Source organism: Rhea americana, unplaced genomic scaffold (genome assembly GCF_003343005.1).
Source record: "Rhea americana isolate MKP2758 unplaced genomic scaffold, rheAme1 scaffold_161, whole genome shotgun sequence".
NCBI lineage: Eukaryota > Metazoa > Chordata > Aves > Rheiformes > Rheidae > Rhea > Rhea americana.
Window position 1 is genome coordinate 1,980,565 of NW_028185717.1, and position 19,463 is coordinate 2,000,027.

The 19,463-nt window shown below is 39.1% G+C and overlaps 1 protein-coding gene across 2 annotated transcripts in view; it reads right to left on the reverse strand.

Moving 5' to 3' along the window:
- Positions 1-849: 849 nt before the first annotated feature.
- Positions 850-19,463, reverse strand: part of ALPK2 (alpha kinase 2) — a 55,193-nt gene continuing 36,579 nt past the window's right edge. The window contains exon 10 of one of the 2 annotated variants that reach the window (XM_085300185.1): positions 850-916. In XM_085300185.1, coding sequence (XP_085156311.1) covers positions 862-916 — 55 coding nt within the window. In that variant the 3' untranslated portion in view covers positions 850-861. Of the gene's footprint in view, positions 917-10,547; positions 14,135-19,463 lie in introns of those variants that run through there. The other variant, XM_085300184.1, reaches the window with a different exon arrangement.

Sequence of the window (19,463 nt, forward strand, 5' to 3'; positions counted from 1 at the left end):
CCAAAACCTATAAATATAGCTCCTTTCATTCATACAGGAAGTGCAGTGTAGCACCTCCTTATTTATGACTGCTGTCATTACTTGTATTACTGGAGTACCTGAGACTGGAGCTATATTGTGATTAGGCACCATGTTAGGAAACAGTAGGAGATAGTTCTTGCCATATAAATACACAACATCTGAAAGGAGAAAAGATGTGCCATAAATCGGTAAAGATGAGGGCATTTTAGTGGCTTCRGAGTTCAGGGTTTTTTTCCTTATTACATAGTACTGTATTATGTATTTGAATCTATTAGATGCAAGACCATTCTCACAAAGGGAGGGGTCTAATTCTTAGAGTTCATATATATTGAACTATTTAATCTTGTTCTGACTGTGGTCAGGGAAGCTGTCTTAACAAGAATAGAAGTTGTGTTTATGTTCTATTGAAAATCTATTTATATAAAAGCTAGAAGCAAGGAGAGAGCAAGATACAGGATTTCTTTCAGGTTCAATTTTCCAGTGCTTTTCCAGTGCCAAATGAAGACATTAGGCAAAAACTATTTTACTGGGAACCTCTTTTTTTTTTTTTTAATCAATTTTCTAAGTTAAGAATAAACTTAAAAAAATGCTTATGTTCTAATGGAATGGATGCATGGAGGTAAGGCATGGTGATAGAAGCAAACAATGAAGTAGCAACAAGTTAACTGTGAGGAAGGTTAGTGTCCTGAAGGTGTGACTTTAATTTATGTTGAGGGACCTCTCAAGTTCAAATCCCATAAATAGCCTTTACGAAACAGGTGAAATTTATCGTACCTTAAATGTGGGGATTTATGTATAGTTGTTGATTATCCTTCTCTAGCTGTTGTCAGGGAGGGTGTCTTAACGAGAACAGAAGTTGCACTTATGTTCTGTTGAAGATTTATTTATATCAAAGCTGGAAAGCAAGGAGAGAACAAGTTGTTGGTTATCTAGATGAGATCCTGAGACTCACGTTTAATTGCTGGTTTTGCCGTCTGTGTTCAAATATGGATAACTGAAATCAGTTATTTCTCCCATCTCATAGGTGTGTTGGAAAATAAAACACATCATTAAAAATGTACAGTGGCAGGTTCTTTGGTGATGAGAGGTTTGAAGATGCCTGTGCATAAAGGACAGCAAATTAAAATAATTAAATAAATAAAAAGTATGATAAGATCCAGCAGTAAACAGTAAGGTTAGCACTATGATCCAAGGAACTGAGGCAATCACCCTCACTGAAAGAGGTAAGCAATTAATAGGAAGATTGAATAAACGCTCTTCATCTCAGGGTTAAGCAAACACAGGCAGCTGAAGAAAAAAAAAACGTATTTTGTTGGCATACCAGTGCAATAGCATTTTTAAGGCATACAACTTAACTTCGTGAAGACCAGGTTAATATAATTTCCTGCTTTCCTACCTTTTCCCCTGCCCGCATATGCTCTGTCTGAAGGGACAGAGAAAACTGAGCTTTCAGGACTTTTTTTCCTTTCTTTAGTCTTTTTGACTAAAGGTGACTCTGGCTCTGTGCAGTGAGGGCCATCTCCCTCCCCCCAGATCAATATTTTAATATGACTTATCAGAAAGAGAATGAGTTGTTTACTTTAAAACCTCAGGATCCCATAAATGGTGAGGGAAAGGTGTCCACTGGAAACAGAGGCTTTCAACAACTAATCGCGGCTCTGAGTTCATAATAAGAAAGCCTAGACCTCCAAAGATCAAAATACAGTGATATTCAGCAAAATGTCATACAATAGAATCTAAATTCTGACAAGTGCTAACGACACACCACAGGATCATTTGGCAGTTGTGTGAGATGGTAAGTGCTTTCCTGTGCTTGCTTCAAATGAGAAAAAAGAAATTATAAAATGTATTAGCAAAAATAAAATAGTGCAAATGAATTTTGAATAGTAAGCACTTCAGCATACCAAAATATCCATATAAACCTGTGGCCTGTCTGTGTAATCTAATGGATTTAATGCCTTATACCTATAATCTTATCCTGAGTTTTAAAAGCAATTAGGAGCCTTTTGTTACTATCAATGGGCAAGCCACCCTAATGTTTATTGTAAAAAATGAGGCTAGTAATAAGTGTGGTTATACTTCAGGTTAATGGGAATTCATAAAATCAGTATATATGAAAAGGAGAGGTTTTCTGATCTGTATTACGATACTTCTTGAAAAACTCTCTTGTTCTTCAGAATGATGTGCTCAGCTAGAAGATTTTAATAATATTCTTTATTCCAATGTCTAGCAGAAAAAGTGGAGATTGTGCTCTGGCATGATGTTTATATATTGCTTTCTCTCTGTACTGACCTATAACTTTTTTATTTGATTCTTTGCCCCATTGCAGTACTAAAAACTGCTGGGCATTTCTCTTCCTTTCATTACTTTTTGTTCTCAGAAATATTCCTGTTGAATTGCTAGCAGTTTCTGTGTAGATGTGAAGCTGTGAAACTGCCTTTTTGCAGCYGTGTCATTTGATTGGCTATCTACTATTATATGCGTTTTAGAGTAAAGCCTAGAAGCACCTGTGCCAGGGCCCTGCTGCTCTTGGCACTGCATCTGACAGCGATAGGCAGACTTTTTTCCAGTGAGCTTAATTAGAATAAGATCTTGCCTGACCTTTTTTCTCTGATACAAATAGAAAGCTGAATAAAATGTGTATTGGAGAAGGTAAGGGGAAAAAATTCAAATAGCGTGGTGACCTAGAAAGCAATGTACAGCAGTTATGTCCCTTTGGTATTGATTTCTCATTATCACAGTTAGGAGTGAAGACATATTCACAATACTGTTCACTGSAAATGACCTCAGGGATCTCAAGTCAGTGCTGCATCTTGACTAGACAGAATGTGCTCTGAGTGTGACTTTGGATTTCCTATTCATAATTCAGAAAGCCTGGTGCCAGCTTTATGCACAGGACATGCTGCAATTCCTCTTCTTCTTTTAGAGATGGCACCTTCTTAGCTGTGATTTTGTGGTGGCCTGATCTGTGGATCTAGGCAAATGTGCCTGACAGTTCTGGGTAGGCATTCAAATGCACAATTCTTTCCCGTAACAGCATGCACAGATGCAAAACACAGACAAAACAAATGAAGGATGAATAGCACTCGGAAAGGTTTCAACCCTGCCCAGGTATTTATAGACTTGCTCCCTTGATAAGAATGGGAATGACAGGGCAGCTGTAAGAACTAAATTTGAAAAAAGAAATCAGCTGGTCAAGGTTGATTTCTGTGCTTCAGGGGCCACCTCACAACTCAGCTAATATTGCCAAGTCATACCTACACTAGAAAAACGCTTTTAGGTTTGATTATATGTACTTGTAAATCCATCTAGTTAAACTGGTCCAGAGTCCCAGTAAGTCTGCAGTGATCAACACTGGTTGAACTACATAACATTTAAGGAAAAGATTCCAGAAAAGGCACAAAGTTACATCAAAAGGTAAAGATTTTAGAGAAAGTATTTGCTACATTGTTCAGAGTATATTTTGCTCATTCTGGTTGTTCAGGTTTATTCAGTACATGTAGGGAGACAGGTAGTTCATGTCTGTGTTGGAGTCTTTCTCGTATGCTGATATTTTAACTTTTGATGCTCTGAAATGCAGTCTGCTGCATTTCCTTGACTCTATGGTCTGTATATAAAAATCAGATTTTGGAAGCCCTAGCCCTATGCCCTCAACTTCTTATTTCCTGTTACAGTTCAATGCATTTTCTCAAAGTAAGGTTGCTGTTTTTCTGGACGGGCAGCCCTCAATCCTTACCTCATCTGGAAAGCAGATTTTTGTGTTAGATCATTTCCCTCCCATAGAGCCATGTTCTGCTCCCCACAAGTTCCTGCACTTCAGCTGACCTGATGGTAACTGCCCGTGCAGAGTCTGTTATCTTGGGGCACACAGGGCTGCACTTCTCACAAGCTGCAGCATGCTCTGATTCAAGCCGAAAATTGACACTCCTTCTTACAAGAGCTGATATTTAAAATAGTGACCACTTGATCTGAACAAGAATAGAAATATGATTTTCATGCATAGCTGTACTGCATTCATCATCTATGCATCGGTTCTAACAAATGTTTATATTTTACAAACAGCTGATGATAGAGGTTTGTGCTTCCCTCTGTTACTCAGCTGGAATGTGTGATGGAAGCACTGACAGCAGACCAAGACTAAAGTAGAGGCACTAAGGCTATTAATCTGATGGAATGACACATCACCAGAGCAGTGAATTAGGAACGATAGCAATGAGATTGACAGGAAGGCTAAGCCCAAGGAAAAGGTCCCCTGAGGATCTGCAAACTCTGCCTTTAGAGCTCCTCAGCTTGCTTAACATCATCTTTTGCTCAAACACTACTGTGGACTCTCTCTCTTTTCTTTTTTCTTTTTGCTTCATTATTGTTATTGCCATTAATTCATTAATTCATATGAATTGCTATTAATTCATAGCAATATTTACTACTAATAATTTACTAATATCAATTTACTAATATTAATTCAGTAGCWAACTTGCACTTTTGTAAAACGATCTTCTGTCTGCAGAGGTCAGGATTTTTTCCAGTCAATTCCTAATATGCTTATGCATAGATAAATACACTGGTTGACAGTCATTTATTGACCAAGAAGTGGAGAAGTGGAAGGAGTTAGATGCAGAGGCTGCTGTTAACAGAGCTTTGGTTTCTCTTCCCTTCTGTTTCCTGCGCTCCTCTTTCTGTATTTTCTTTACTACTTTGCATTGTTTAGATGTGATAATGTAGGACCTGACACATAACTGAACTACCATGGCTTAACAAATCAATATGCATCAGGTGGCCCTCAGTAAGTGTTTGTGTACTCTTAGTCTACTGCCGATGAATAGGATCTTTTATCCTGTCTCCACTCACTGGATGTGCAGAAATGTCAGACTTGTAGATTAAACAGAAACACACTCTGACCTACCAATCCAAAAACCTGTCCTGGGAAGAAGATGGTATGCATATGCTAGTTAGCTACACTGCTTAATTCACAACTGCGTGCTGTGTTGTAGTGTCACAGAAGAACCTATACTGAATAAAATAGTGAAGCAGAAGCACAGACCAGTCTGCTGTCTCCTGAGGGTGCTGGCTCTAAAAGGCTGGCAAGAACAATTACATGGAAAGCAAATGCAGTCAATAGCACAGTGATGCCTCAGCTCTAACGTTAATTRTAATAGCTGTCAGGCACTTCTGAGCTGTCTCCATCAATACGAGAAAGGCACAGGTCCTGGCAAAGAATGATTCATCCCTCCCAATTTAATTTGTCTCTTAGGACAGGACTGATCACTTTCTCAAAGTGCCTGTCCATATTCATTGCCTGTAGAGGCACCCATAAAACTTCASCTTTAGATGACTACAGCTAGCTGAAATGAGTGATTCCTCTCAAGGAAAAGCTGAATCCTGTCTCCCACTTCCTTGGTGAGATCTCTAACCAAAGTATCAYATATAAATATGCATACACATGGTCTTTTCTCTGTTTTGCAGATCTTTGAAATCTCCATGCTGAAGTCTGCATGTGTGGATATTACTTCTTCCATGGACTAACTATTTACTACCAGAGCTGTGGAGTGTGACAATGGTGTTTGTGTCCAATCTATCAAACGCCATTATCACACTAAATAGCTACTGGTAGATAAGGCATCAATTCAGAGAAGAATGTGAGTTGTAGCAATACATTTTCCCACTCTGCTGAGGAATAAAGCAGCTTTGTATATGTGTATCAGGGTGACGCCACTCTTCTCTAAGCAAAACCACTTTAAAACATGAGAGATAAATACTCTGCTATGTGCATTTCCATTGTAAAGGAGTCATCTTAATGCTGCATATTGCTTTCTTGGGAGATATGAGAGTCGTGCCCACACTCAGGGAGTATGATTTTTCTTAGCGCTGCAAGTGATTATTTTAGTCTTAAACTGAGATTCCTACTGAGTTACAGCTAACATTGTGAAATCTATTTTAAGCTGTTTTATAAGTATTTCACACAAATTAATTGAAAAGCTTTAGTCTGAAACATAATCTTCTGTGAGATCCATTGTTGCACTGTACTAATTTAACAGCGGAAGTATGATTAAAAGTGAATACAGAATGGTGGTGTCAAATGAGCAAGGTAATGTTTCAGTGTCAGAAATGAGATACAGGTTCAGTCCTGCAAACTCTGTGCAAATGTATATTAGGAACGTGGATTTCATTGGGTTCAAAGGGGCTGTGGGCACTCAGCACTTCTGAAAAAAAAAGGCCAGCCCGGCATATTCTTATTCCTAAGGGACTGACCATTACAGGAGAATATAGCCAATTAGCTGATAAAGTCAGAATTTGGCACCTAATTAAAACACACAGCTTTGAAACATTAGTTGACTCAGATGCCCATGACTCAGGCTGCAGATTTGAAAACAGCATCTAGGGAAATCTATGAAGAAATGATGGTAGAGGATGATACTGTTTATGCTTTGTGTTAGTRTGTGATGCTCTGGAAATAACACTACTTGTTCAAATGTGAGACTTCATTGCTTTATTTAGTAAGGCCGCAAAGAGCTACTTACTGCTTGACTTCAAACAGGACATAAAACTGTCAGTGCAGGCACTGAACTCCACATCTCATGGTTGTTGTAGCTAAAACTGCCCACCAGCTTTCACATCCCTGACCGTTTTTTCCTTGTTTGTAAGGATGAAGTCCAGCAGAGCACCTCTCCTCACCAGTTCCTTCATTACCTGTGTTAGGAAGTTATCATCAATGCACATGGATGCAGACCTCCAGGATTGCTTAAGCCTTGCATAAGCAATAAGCTTAACTATAAGGTTGGATCCTATCTTGTGTCTGCAAGGAGCAGATGATGAGCTGGAAAGACTGATCTAGTGGGCCAGAAAACTTTTGGCACAGACTAGACATCTGTAAGGCCACTAAGCAGTAACACTAACAACCGACATTATTCTGCCACTGTTGAATAGCAAGCAACCTCAGATGGCATCCACCAACATAGCTGGAATCCAGCAGCAGGAGCAGAAGGGCTCCCAAAACCAGTATTCTCCTGCTGTACAAGATTCACTAAACCACAAAAATTTCACAAAAATTCCCATAATGCTGTATGGCAGACCCCACAGTAAAATGAGCAACACTGCAGATAATCATGGTTTCTTTTTCAGAAGGCCTTTGACGACAAATAGCTGAATAGCTTTGGGAATCTGTGAATGTGAGTTGGTGGGTGGTAAAAGAACAGGAAATCCTTCTTTCTCTTTTCTCTGACTGTGAAGGAGGAAAGCAAAAGAGACTTTGTCTGCATGGCCATTTGGTTAATATTTTTGCAGCTAGCTACTTCTCAATCTTTGATTGAGAGAAAAATGAAGTCCCATCATACCTGCAGTGCTGTCGAGGGAGCTTGTACCAATGTTGCTTGCCCTTCTCCTGATTATTGATAAAGCCATTTTTCCTGTTTCAAGAACAACTTATGCTGTTTCTCTCTCCCAACTCAGTGAGGCTCATGTGTTGCTTGCCTAAGCACAATACCTATGTGATATCAACAGAGCTAGCAGAAGATTGAAAGTCTGTCATTCTGGAATTGTTCTACCATTTGCAATGTTATCATAGCTTATTCCACAGCATTCATGCTTTTAGACACACAAAAAATGAACCATCACTGCCTGTACTTCAGTGGGGCAAGGGCAGTATAGGCTCCCCTCATTCCATTTGCAATGTATTAAAGGAAATTAATTTAAAATATTTCACCAAACAGTTCCTAAACTTCCCCAGTGCTCTCTGGCAGGATGATAACAGGGTAGATAAATCCACTCTATTATTTTCTTACTACTGTGCTCTTAAAACTCAAAATGAAAAGTCATTTATTGAGGCTTTTATTGTAGAGCTACATGACCTTTGCAACAGCTACAGATACACCAAAGTTTCTTTAGGAGAGAGAAAGAGAGAAAAAAAAAAAAGACATAATGAGCTGAATCCCTGCAGTTTATTCTTAGGTTATATGAGGTTGAGCTGCAGGAGTTATATTAAAAAGTTCCCCCAATAAGAACTGCATACAAAAGAGAATCCAGACAATTTTCTCTTGCTATATGGTCTATAAGGAATGGATTGGGGTACATACTGCCTGGCTGCTAATGATGTCCTCCATCTTGCAGTCTCATTCAAGTGAATAAGCATTCAGAAGCACAGCATCTAAAGTACATCAGCTCCCTTCTGAAGCTACATTCCTTGGAGCGTGTGTGTAAGGGCTGGGAACCTTTACCGAAGTGCTGCAATAATCTATTCACCCAAGACTAGTCAGTCATGGAGAGAGATTCCAATCCTAAAACTTAGCATTCCCCCCCCACCACCACCCCAAACTTGAACCTGAAAAATAATCTAAATTTTAAGGCAAGAATCTGGGGTTAAAAAATTGCTACAGTCACTTTGGTTAAAGGCTTTTCAGACTCTTCTGTACTCCAGACCTACCTGCCCATATTTCAGGGCAAGACTGACCTTTTTCTATACCAACTGACCTTCTCCCTCTGGGGGTCATTGTTATTTAAGATCTAAAGCTGGAACCAGAGTCTGCAGCTGATTTCCAGCAACTTTGCACTGCACTTTCAAAAGCTTAAGACCAGCTCTTTTCCTGAATCCTTGGAGGACTGAAGTACTCTGATTCATTTACTGATGTTATCTGAACACTCCTGAAGGTTTAGGTGAAATTTTCAGAAGTACTTGAGGTTCTCTTTCGGAAGGGTCTGAGGAGGCCAATTTCTATTGAGCAATGACATTCTAAGTATTCAAGACACATTTTGGAAAAAAGATCATCCTCAGTGTTATGCTAATACTGTGGATGTGGATATATGCTCTAAAATCCCTTAGGTGTTCCTGAAAATAGTACCACTGGAGCTAGGCCAGTGCACTTAAAAAAGAGGAAAGAATAGGTAAAATCATCAGTTTATCTAAAGGGAGATAAGCATCTATAAGCAATTCATGTGATTATTTTTGAACACGAAGAAACATCCTGTATAAGCTTTATTGATTATCCATTCTTGAGTGTTTTATCATTGTYAGTCTGTGTAATAGAACTTAAATCACAATGCATTAGTTCATCAGCCTAAATAACAGGGAGGCCCTATGAAAAGCGTAACATTTTAAAATTGCTATTAGGACTCAGTGCAATTTATTCTTTCCATGTGTAGTCATGAACATCTATTAATATAATAATACAACTGCTAAGAGCAAGAACTAAAAATGTGTTCTAGTTTATGATTTGCTGATGTATTTTCTGTGATTAGAAAAAAGACTTATTAAACTCACTCATCAAAACTTTGAATGGTTCCCTTTTGTGAAAGGMTGAAAAACAGAATTTGGCTCAGATTAAAACACTGTGAGATGGGTAGATGTTTCGCCCAATCTTCTCAATGGGCCATTAAAGCCCAGTGAGAATATTGTTTACCCTACTGATAACTGTGATTTCACTGTTTATGATTGTGCAGACATCCAGCTGATGCATACTGGAAACAAAGGTACATCAGGGTAAAACCATGGTTCTAGCAGGTGAAGCTTTCTTGTGCCATTGAAGTTGCTATTAATAGGACCAACTTTCTACTCGCCATCTGACTTCTTTGCTCAGACTTTTATATAAAGTTGAGATTAAATGCGTTCAGTTTTCCTTATTTTTCAATTAGCTGGGAAATACTCCCTGATACACAGTATATAGGTATCTTGTTTAACAGAAAAATGAAGGTGGATAGAATGGCTAGTTATCAGTCTACAAAGGAGCATAATTATTAACAAAAATCGTTTTTTAAAAAACTTGACATGGATATTTAGATATGGGCAGATATATGGCACATTAATCACCACTTCCCTTCTGGTTTTGACATGCACCCTGGAGCTCTCTTTGTATCTTGTCAGACTGCTGGATTTTAAACTCTTTATACTATGGTAACCCCAGGAAATTTCAGCAAAGAAACAGAGAATTTTTGTGAGATGGTCCTACATAAAGAAGATATTATACAGGGAAGATATTATGGCCGCAGAGTTCCTATGTGTCAGACAAGACAGGAGAGCATAACAAGAAAGCTGAGCAAGTGCAAGAGTGGAAGAGGTAACAAGGAAAGATAAAAAGCAAAGTCTCTATTCTCTGCCTCAGATATATCAAAGAGCAATTATATGTAAGTAACATGACTGAGCAGAGCTTTAAAACTGTCAAGCTATCTTTAAGCTGAGGTAAGCAGTTAAGCTTTTTCTCCTTTTGGTAGCTCTAATGTCTAATTAATGTCTGATTATTTCAATGTAATTACACTTGTAGCTGAACTCAAGGGCATTGACTGAATTTTAACAGGATCTTTTGTCATTATTATAATTGAAGCTTTTGTCCTAATAGAAGCAAATGACTGCTTTAAAACAGTGTACTGCTATGCTTTCCTATTATCACTCAGAAATTCCACTGATAGAAAATAAGGAATTGTGATTTACTCAGTGTTGTAATACATCAGCAGTGTAATATGTCTATTAATAAACAAAATGTGTTCAATAAATTCCTGAGCAGTGGAAAAACAACCAATTTAGTTGGAAAAGATGTCTTTTTAATTCATATATGATGGCTTGTTATTATATAATGCGCCACATCATACATATTTACTTCACAAGATCAATAATAAGAAAATCACAATTAGCTTTTGAACAGCAACAGCAAATCCATCATAATAGCAACATAACGAGCATGTGTTCTGAGTCCTTAACTAATGGTCTACTGATGGGCATGGTGTATAGGGACACACTCTGTGGGCTCCCCTACAGAGGAAAATGTTATCAAAGATGATTAATTTATATTTGTTGCCAGAGGACATGAATGTGACCTTCTTTTCTTTGGAAAGTAGCACAGAGCCTTCCAGTGTACTGTGTTGCACGGACATGTGGAGCATAAACACGATTCAGATCTACGGATTCTGCTGTGCTTATTCTGGCAATTGGGTGTGAAGAACAACATTGTCTCCAAGCTTTTGATTAATGAATAAGGAAGAAAGGTAGGACTCAGTCCTGCAAACAAATCCGCAGAGACGGAACGATGGTTCCGGATGGGAGCCCCACGAATCCCTCTGAACGTAGTCACTTGCCTGATCAAGACTTACTTCTTTCCAGGCAAGAAAAATATTGTCTCTGTGCAGTCATCAGTAGTAAACACACAAAGTAAATGCAATAAAGTTACATTTTTAGCCAGGCATGAAATGTCAGCAAAACTAATTCTCTGAGTTTGCAGTGAGGGGGTTGCCCTGTTTCCCAGAGAGCAGAAATATGTAGAAGTCGAGTACTGAAAGGTCAGAAGGAAATGGAGGCAAATTTCCTTCCCAAAGATGTTACAAGACACAATTATAATTGTTGTACCCTGAATRGCCAGCTGCCATCTGCTTTATAAGGCTAGGGAGCCACTTTTCCACTCCTACATGAAAAACGCACAAAAAGGTACTTCAGGCAAAGTAAAGGTGGCCTGCAAACATACATGCATGCAGCTGCACACGCGCGCGCGCGCACACACACACACACACACACGCCGCATCCAGATCAGGGAGCAGCCTCAGAATAAACCTTCTATTCTTAGCAGGGCACAACAGAATCCAAGTTCAATGTCTGTACCAAGCTTCTCTTACCATTTTATGCAGGTTTCTTACACTGTCCCCTTGGCTCTGATGTGCAAGCAGCCTAATCACTGGGATGTGTTACGTTGCCCAACACACCACTCATGCATGGCCACAGAAAAATTTGGAAGCCCTGTGATAGACTTGCCCTCCTATATCTCATATTCACACTCCTTTAATGGAAAACTGGAGCACACTATTGCTCRAAGCCTCTCCGATCACCACAGAAAGGTAAAGTGCTAGGAAGAAGAGTGTCCAGAGCAAGGGGGTGCTGCAAGGATGTGATTTTTCCAGAACTTCTGCTCTATATACTTTTCTACCTCCAGTTTCTTGTGACATTTCAGATTCTCCACAATAGCAAAGCATTGCCATTTGACTTTATTTTAAAATGAATGCCTTCCCATCCTCAACACACTGTAACTACTTTTTAAAGCTTTCATTCTTAATGTTTTGTCCCAGATTTCAGTTACAGTCTGGTCTTTGAGCAGGGATTCAGATCTGTAGCCTCAAAGATAGACTGCTTATCCATAGAACAGTTAYGGACTCTCCTGAGTTTTCATCTTTCTTTTGCATTTTCTATTTAAAACCCATCTTTCCAGCAGTCTTACAAATATTTCATTTTATGTGGACTACAATACCATTAAAATATCTGCCATAATGTTTTGTAACAGTCTCCTCTGCCTAAATGAGCAGAAAACTATTAAAACTCACAGTTCTAAAAAGGGCTTCATCCAATGAAACCTTAGGCTTTATAATGTAGTTGTCTGACACTCTGTGTGTCCTTTACACCCAATGGAGAACTGCACTTCTGATACAGTTTATCTATCTAACCTGTTTTAGATGTCTGTTTTTCAGATAACTTGAATTTTGCTCTAGATCCCAATGACTAGACCTCAGCTGAATGTAATGGGAGCCTAGGATGACTTGCCCAGGTCTTTAAATCTACACTGCAGTCAGTTTCTATACCTAGTGTTAGCTAGCTCCCAACAGTTTCTTTCTTACTGGCACCCACAGCTTATCCATACAAAGCAGAACAGACTTTGAAATCTTTGTATCTTCTTTCAGCACTGATAGGACTCTTGCACTTCAGCCTTCTATATGGGTATTGGTTCTTGGCACCACATTTTATTTAGTAATCAGAGTTAAGAAGTCTGACAGTGTTCAATGGTTGTTTTCTAAGTGTTTGGCATTGCAGGATGAGCTTTTAAACTGCCAAGCTTCAGTAAAATTGTTGCAGTCCTCCAACATGGATAGATCACTCTTTGGCTTCCAATCTTCACGTAAGCTACACTTAAGTATGATGCAGAGCCATATCTTCTTCCATTTCTGGTACTGTCTAGGCATTCTGGGTAAATCACGCATCTTTAGCAGTCAAATATTGGCCCAAGGCACCAATTACATGCCTTCAAAAATAACTATATGCTCCACCGAAAAGTCATCATGTGTATTTTAATTGTAAATATTGCAAGGTACTGAAATAGCCTCAATTTCTAATGGCTTGTTTCAGATGGTAGCTGTTTAGCAGCATGGAGACTCCAAACTTCTATATTACAATACAGTTGATGCAAGTACAAGTACTCCATCATGGAGTTAATTGTAGAGTGAAGTATTCACGAAGTAAGGAATTCTATGGAGAATCACGGAAGTTGCTCAGCTTTCAGCTGGTTGGTGGTTAGTTGGTTCTCAATTTGTGAGAACCCTAACGATGCTAGCTATCTTTCTATGGGGAGAGAAGACAGGTATGTACAATCATCAATGGCTTTATCTTGTATTAGATGACATGACAACCAACCAACCAAAAAAAAACAAAAAAACAAAACAGTAGCACGATCACAACTACACAAAGATCTGGTGAAGAAAGCAATTGTTCTAGAACAGCCTGAACAAAATASTAGTGCAAAACATTTAGTAAGTGGCATCTTAGATATATTGATGTTTACATAGCAGCTGAACCCACAGGGCCACTGGCATAAACACGTATGAGGGAAGATGGTTTCCAGTGACCTGTGTTACGCACAAAGTCCAAGACGCAAAATATGCAGATATAAATGTACAGAAGAGTTGCAAGATAATCCAGGCAGATGGCTTAGTGTGTCTCCAAAACCTTAACTTGGCATTAACTCTTACCTAGCTGGGTCCTAGAGTCAGCCCCTTTCTTTGCTGCTAGCATTAGCATCAGAATGGCTTCCAAACAATGTCATAAGGCAAAGGACTCAAGTTATCCCCCCCAGCAGGTCATCAGCACCTATCACTACTACGTGTCCTCAAGAGGAGTCTTCACAAGTTGGGCCAGTGTTACTCAATGTTCCGAAGAAACGAAGTCTCTGTTCTCTTGCTTTCTTTGGCACCGGACAATGTTTTCTTTACAGCTGTTGAGTTTGGCAGAGTTTTGCTTTTTATGGATGTTGGTTTCTTCTGTTTTTGATGAGTGGATCGGAGAGATTTCAACCCCAGCATCTCACAGTATTTATTGCACTGGTGAAGGACTCTGAACTGCTCAATGAAGGAAACAGAGCAGTTGCCTTTAAAACCTTTATATCTGTAGTAACAAAGAAAAAAACAAAGCCAAATGGAACTTCAAGATTTACTTTTCAGCATAGAGGAGGTAGAGTATGACTGTTCACTTATAAGTAACTTGGAAACATTAAACAAGTCTCTTCTACTCATGCTATGTTGAGGAGCATTAACTCCCTTTCACAGATAATCAAACTGAGCCTTTGAGAGGTGACAGAAACCAGGTAGCCAGTAGTAACAGAACAAAGGAAAGGACTTAAGAGTCCTGGTTCTGAGGCCTATGTTCCAGCTTTCTTCTCTGTTTCATTTTGTTGGGAATATATTGTCAGCTACCTTAGTCTCAGCAATATATAAATTAAATGTATTTTACAGCGTTTTCTGTAAACAGTACTTTGGGCTACCGTCAAGAGACAAGGTTGCAGCAGGAGGTGTTGTCAGAACTACAAGCTGTTTTGATTCAAATACCTCTGCAACTTCTCTGCTACACTCCTCCCTCACCCAGGCTTCATTACAAGACCTGAAGGAGCCAAGCCTCTGGGGAAGATGGATGTAAGAAGCATTCCTGAAGAAGACAGTCCCACCTAGCCTGCACAAATCTCAAGCTACCACCATGTCTCCCTCTGCTACCCTTCCTCTTTCTAGCAGATGAACAAAGCCAAGGACTGGACACAGCACTTGCATCCCTCTTCTCTCTACTCTGTCACTGGCTGTGGTCTTCTCTTYCAATGCCTTTAGATGCAAAACAGAAGCCAATGTCAGCCCATTGGAGCTAGTGACCACTCAATGTGTCTCCCATCCCAAGGAACACTGCACCTACTTTTTTAAGGAGTCATTCAGGTCAAACAAATTATCAAGGTGTGGAAGAGAGAATAATAGAGGCCAGGGTGCCCCTATTCTTGCTTGGTACCTTTCTTAAGAAGTAACTGTTCTACCCTATTCTCTTGGTTCACCAGATGTATAAAATCCTGAGATGTGAACTGCAGGTTATTACTGTATGAGAATCAAATTTAAAAATATTTAGCACTTCAATTAACACAACATGGTCCTTGCACAGCATTCTAGAGAACTTATTTCCTCAGTTAGCTAGGCCGCATAGTGGTAGTGRTAGTACTACCCTGAGAAGTTCAAACTCTTGTCTGACAGATAAACCTCTTTGTTGTCACATATTTTGCCAAATTTTCTTGTACAAAAAAAATAGCGCTAGTGGTTAAAATCTATTAAAATACCTTTTACCAAAAGGGAATGGTTTCTGTCTCTACTTGTATCTAATTTTCTTATTTCACATTTCCAGGGTTCATGTACACAGAAGGAATAGAAAAGTTGAAACCTCAGGCTGACTGCTTTGCTAGCATCCCATCCAAGTTGAAAAGACCACGTGGGAAACAACTTATGTGTCAAACCATGATAGAACATATAATTCCACCCTAGGATGAAGAAAACCTCTTTGGTTTGGTGGAAATGCAAATATGAAGATTTCTCAAACCTATCTGAAAGATAATATATATTGCGTATTTGGGAATATACTAAAATGGTAATGTATATATTGCAGGCTCCATTGTCCCCTTTTAGGCCACAAAAAGGTCTTCTATAGACTTTGCTGCTGCTTTTAAACAGGATCCAAAATGATTTCAGACAAACTGTTGCAAACATGGTGATGAAGGCATTGCAGATAATTGTAAAGTGGACAGCAGACCTTCATTTTTCTCAGAAATGAAATTATTGCTCGAGATTAACTTCAGTAAGAAAAGCTATTTTGGAATTCAGCTTTCTAATTATATTTATTTAGGAGTCTTTTCTGTCTTCTCATAGCTACATTTTAGTTTCAAATTCTTCTCTGAAGTCAGAGTTCTTGAGTGTTAAATATATATTTCAATGAAATAGAGATCCAAACAAATTTTACTATTATTTGTCATATGAAGCTCTTCATACCAGACCAGGTTAATCTCYGAGTTAAACAGGTGGTGAGTGTGCCCTGCTCTAGAGAAACCAGTCAGCCAGCATGCTAAAAACAGCCAGATGAACCTCAAATGTTATTTTTTTTTTTCTCTCCAAGATTTGTGCTTGTTTATCCAAAGAGAGTTTAAGAGGAGCACCACTGTTGCTTCAGGACTGTAGCCTGGTGCTCTGCAAGAGCTCCMAGAGCAGGAAATGTGCTCTGGCTCCTTTCAGAAAATAACAGACTTGAGACTTTAGACCTCAGTTCCCTTCCTAGAGTCATCAGGTAAGTGCTCCAGACACATCAGCAGAACATAATGTCCACAGGCAAGCCTACCTGTGTTCAGCAAGAAACTCTCTTTATATCACGCATTGATCCCAATTCCAAAAATCAGTGAGAGCAGAGCAATACACTGCCAGCAAAGGGCAGTAACTTAGATTGAAGGATTTTGATTAATTTGCTATGAATATTCAACTAACTGTTGGATCTTTGTGGAAATGAAGGCTAAATTCCTAGTGAATGTCAGGGGCAACAAGTAATTCAACCAGCTGTCATTAAAATACCTTCTACTGTCATGATGTGTCACTGCTGGATGCTGCAGCACTGTATGTAATACATGCATTTGCCAGTATCTGAACAGATAACGAGTCTCTGTGCAGACAGTCTCTGGGTAGCACCTGCTCACTCTCATACTGGAAATTCTCCATTTCTGCTGCAAGACTAATTGAAAGGCGTCATTCCTCCTGCACTTTGTGTAGGTGCATTCGACTGAGCCAGCAGAAATACTAATGATAAGGAATCTCCAGAGCTGTAAGTTAAGTGATAAGTTTCACTGCAGTGACTGATGGCTACTTTAATTTGTGGCTGCAAAATGACCACACACTCTTGCTCTTGCTCTCTCTCTTGCCTTCCCCCCCCACCCCCCTGGTAGCCATTTTGTTGTAGCTAATGGAAATTTCTTCATGTGTTCTTCTCCCTTACAGGAAGCTTAAATGCTTTAAGATATGATATCATTCATTTAYTTGTGGAAATAATCTTGGCATGAAAAAAATCACCAACAAAAAGTCCACTTTTACTGCAAACTAAAGAGCAGTTTGTGCACCAGCTAAATTACCAAATCTTACATCCAGCAATATTTTTGAGCAATTTCTACTGGTGCAGTATAATTAGCTATTGATCATCCAGAACTTACTAGAATAAAGGACAACCTAAACTCAATAATTTAGTCACAAATTTTTGTAAGGGATCTTTGATTCCTGGTTCCTTAAATTTAACTGGAGACTGTTGTCATTCCAGTGTGCACGCATTCTTCTCATGCAAGGGGGTCTGACTGCAGTTGTAAATTTGTGGACTCAGCATATAATTTAAAAACAAAATGTCTCAAGTGGAGTATCTGTAAAGTTTATACTGAGGATGAGTGGCCAGACTGGAAAGGATGAATTTAATTTCGTTACTGGCTAGCATCTGACCTAGTTGAAGAGTAAATATTCATAAACTGCATAAATTGTTTTCATATCTGTATTTGGTATCTGTCACTTCCTGTATGTCTTTGAAGGAACATCTAAAGAAAGAGCAGAAAGAATAGCATGTGCTCAGAAAATACTATGAATAGGAGTCACTTTAAATGAATATTTGAATGCTTTGCTAACTGACTTTAGCTTTAGGATTCAGCAAATGCCAAAASCATTTTCAGTAAGGAGGTAAGAGCATTGCAAACAAAACCAGAGACCAGAACACTTGTATTAATAATGTGGTTATTTTTCTTTCACTAGCTTTGCTCATAAATCAAGCCATCCTTATTTTTCTTCTCTTAAAATAACAAGTTTGCATTTGCTCTTGTGGCTAGAGATGTGGCCTAGGCATCATTCCTTGTCCATTTTGGAAGCTGAGAGGTACAAATGAGCCTAGTTTGRCTCTGCACTCTGCAGACAGCTCCAATTCTTATAGTCAACCATAGAAAAATTAATCTATGGATGTGAGACTGAAGTTTTGCATCTGAGTTCTCCCAGCTGTTTGCGCTTTGTTAGTCACTGCTTCTACCAAGCCTTCACGTGCTTCCAGACCATATCATTTATTCTGCAGAGGCCTAATGACCATAGCTCTGTTCTTGTTTGGCAGGACTTGTGAGCTTAATTCAAACCATTCAGTGCTCTTGCAGCTTGTGGTACGTGTAATAGGGAGGAGGTCAGCATTAGTGAATCGCTTCTAAATTGAACGGTCCATACATTGCTTTCATCTGCTTTATATTCAGTAATATAGAACTATTGGCCAGTCCAAGCCTTGAAAAATAGTAATCTACTATTTTGCACAGCATGGGCTATTAATTCACTGATTAAATGACTAACAGATAAAGCCAATTCCAACAGCATAATTGGGGGTGGACACAAACCAAATCTTGCTTGACTCTGAGGGGGAGGATGTCAAATTTAGCTCCAAGTTTAACCACCCCAGTGCCTGTTGTTGCCACATTGGGCCCAGCTAAACCTGTCAGTGCCCTGAAAGCAGACTTGCAGGTCCATGTTTGCCAATGGGGGCAGGTTTAGCTCAGCTGGTTAGAGTGTGGTGCTGCTAATACCCAGGTCACGAGTTCAATCCCCATATGAGCTACTGAGGGTTGGACTAGATGATCTCCAGAGGTCCCTTCCAACCTTACCATTCTATGAAACAGTGCTCTTGTTAATCAGTAATGACTGCAGGTCACTGTGTCCCCAGTTCCTTCGTGTTTGTGTTTACCATTCCAGGCTACAAACCTGGGCACTTGTGCATAGCTTCTAAATTGGTTTGCTGCTTGCACTTAAAAGCCAGTCACTCTGTTCTATTATTTTTGTTTAAGTTTGGCAAAGAACACATTAAAAATCTTATTTAAAGGATTGCTTTCCTAACTCTGGTGCGCTCCAGTGGCCAAATTAAAAACTTTTCAGGCTTTTGTGATTATAGTTAAACTTCGCCCCCAAGTGACAGAAACTTTATTGCATCTACTTCAGTGCATTGAATAACCTTCCCTTTGCCTTTGTGTTTGCTTTTCAACTCACATACACAGAAAGGATGAAAGATAAGAATTCGTTTAAAGAGTGTCAATTATTGAAAACATCAGTCACTCCACAACTTCTACAGGAAGCAGAGGAAAAATAAAGGCACTGGATACATAAATGCTCATTCAGAAATGTTCATGTGGACTTGGAATATGAGTCTGGCCAATAAAAGAAGAGATTAATGGCAATGAGCATTGCTGAATATGTGCACAAAATTTTAAAAATTTTAGTATGTTCTGTTTCTTGTGCTTGGTTTACACAAAACATTTGGGGAAAAATAATAGTCATGAATAATTCATGACAGTTGCCATATTGGCTTTTGTAAAATCATCACTTAACAGTTTGTGCCATGACATCAGATTATTTGGAAGCTTGATTACACTATG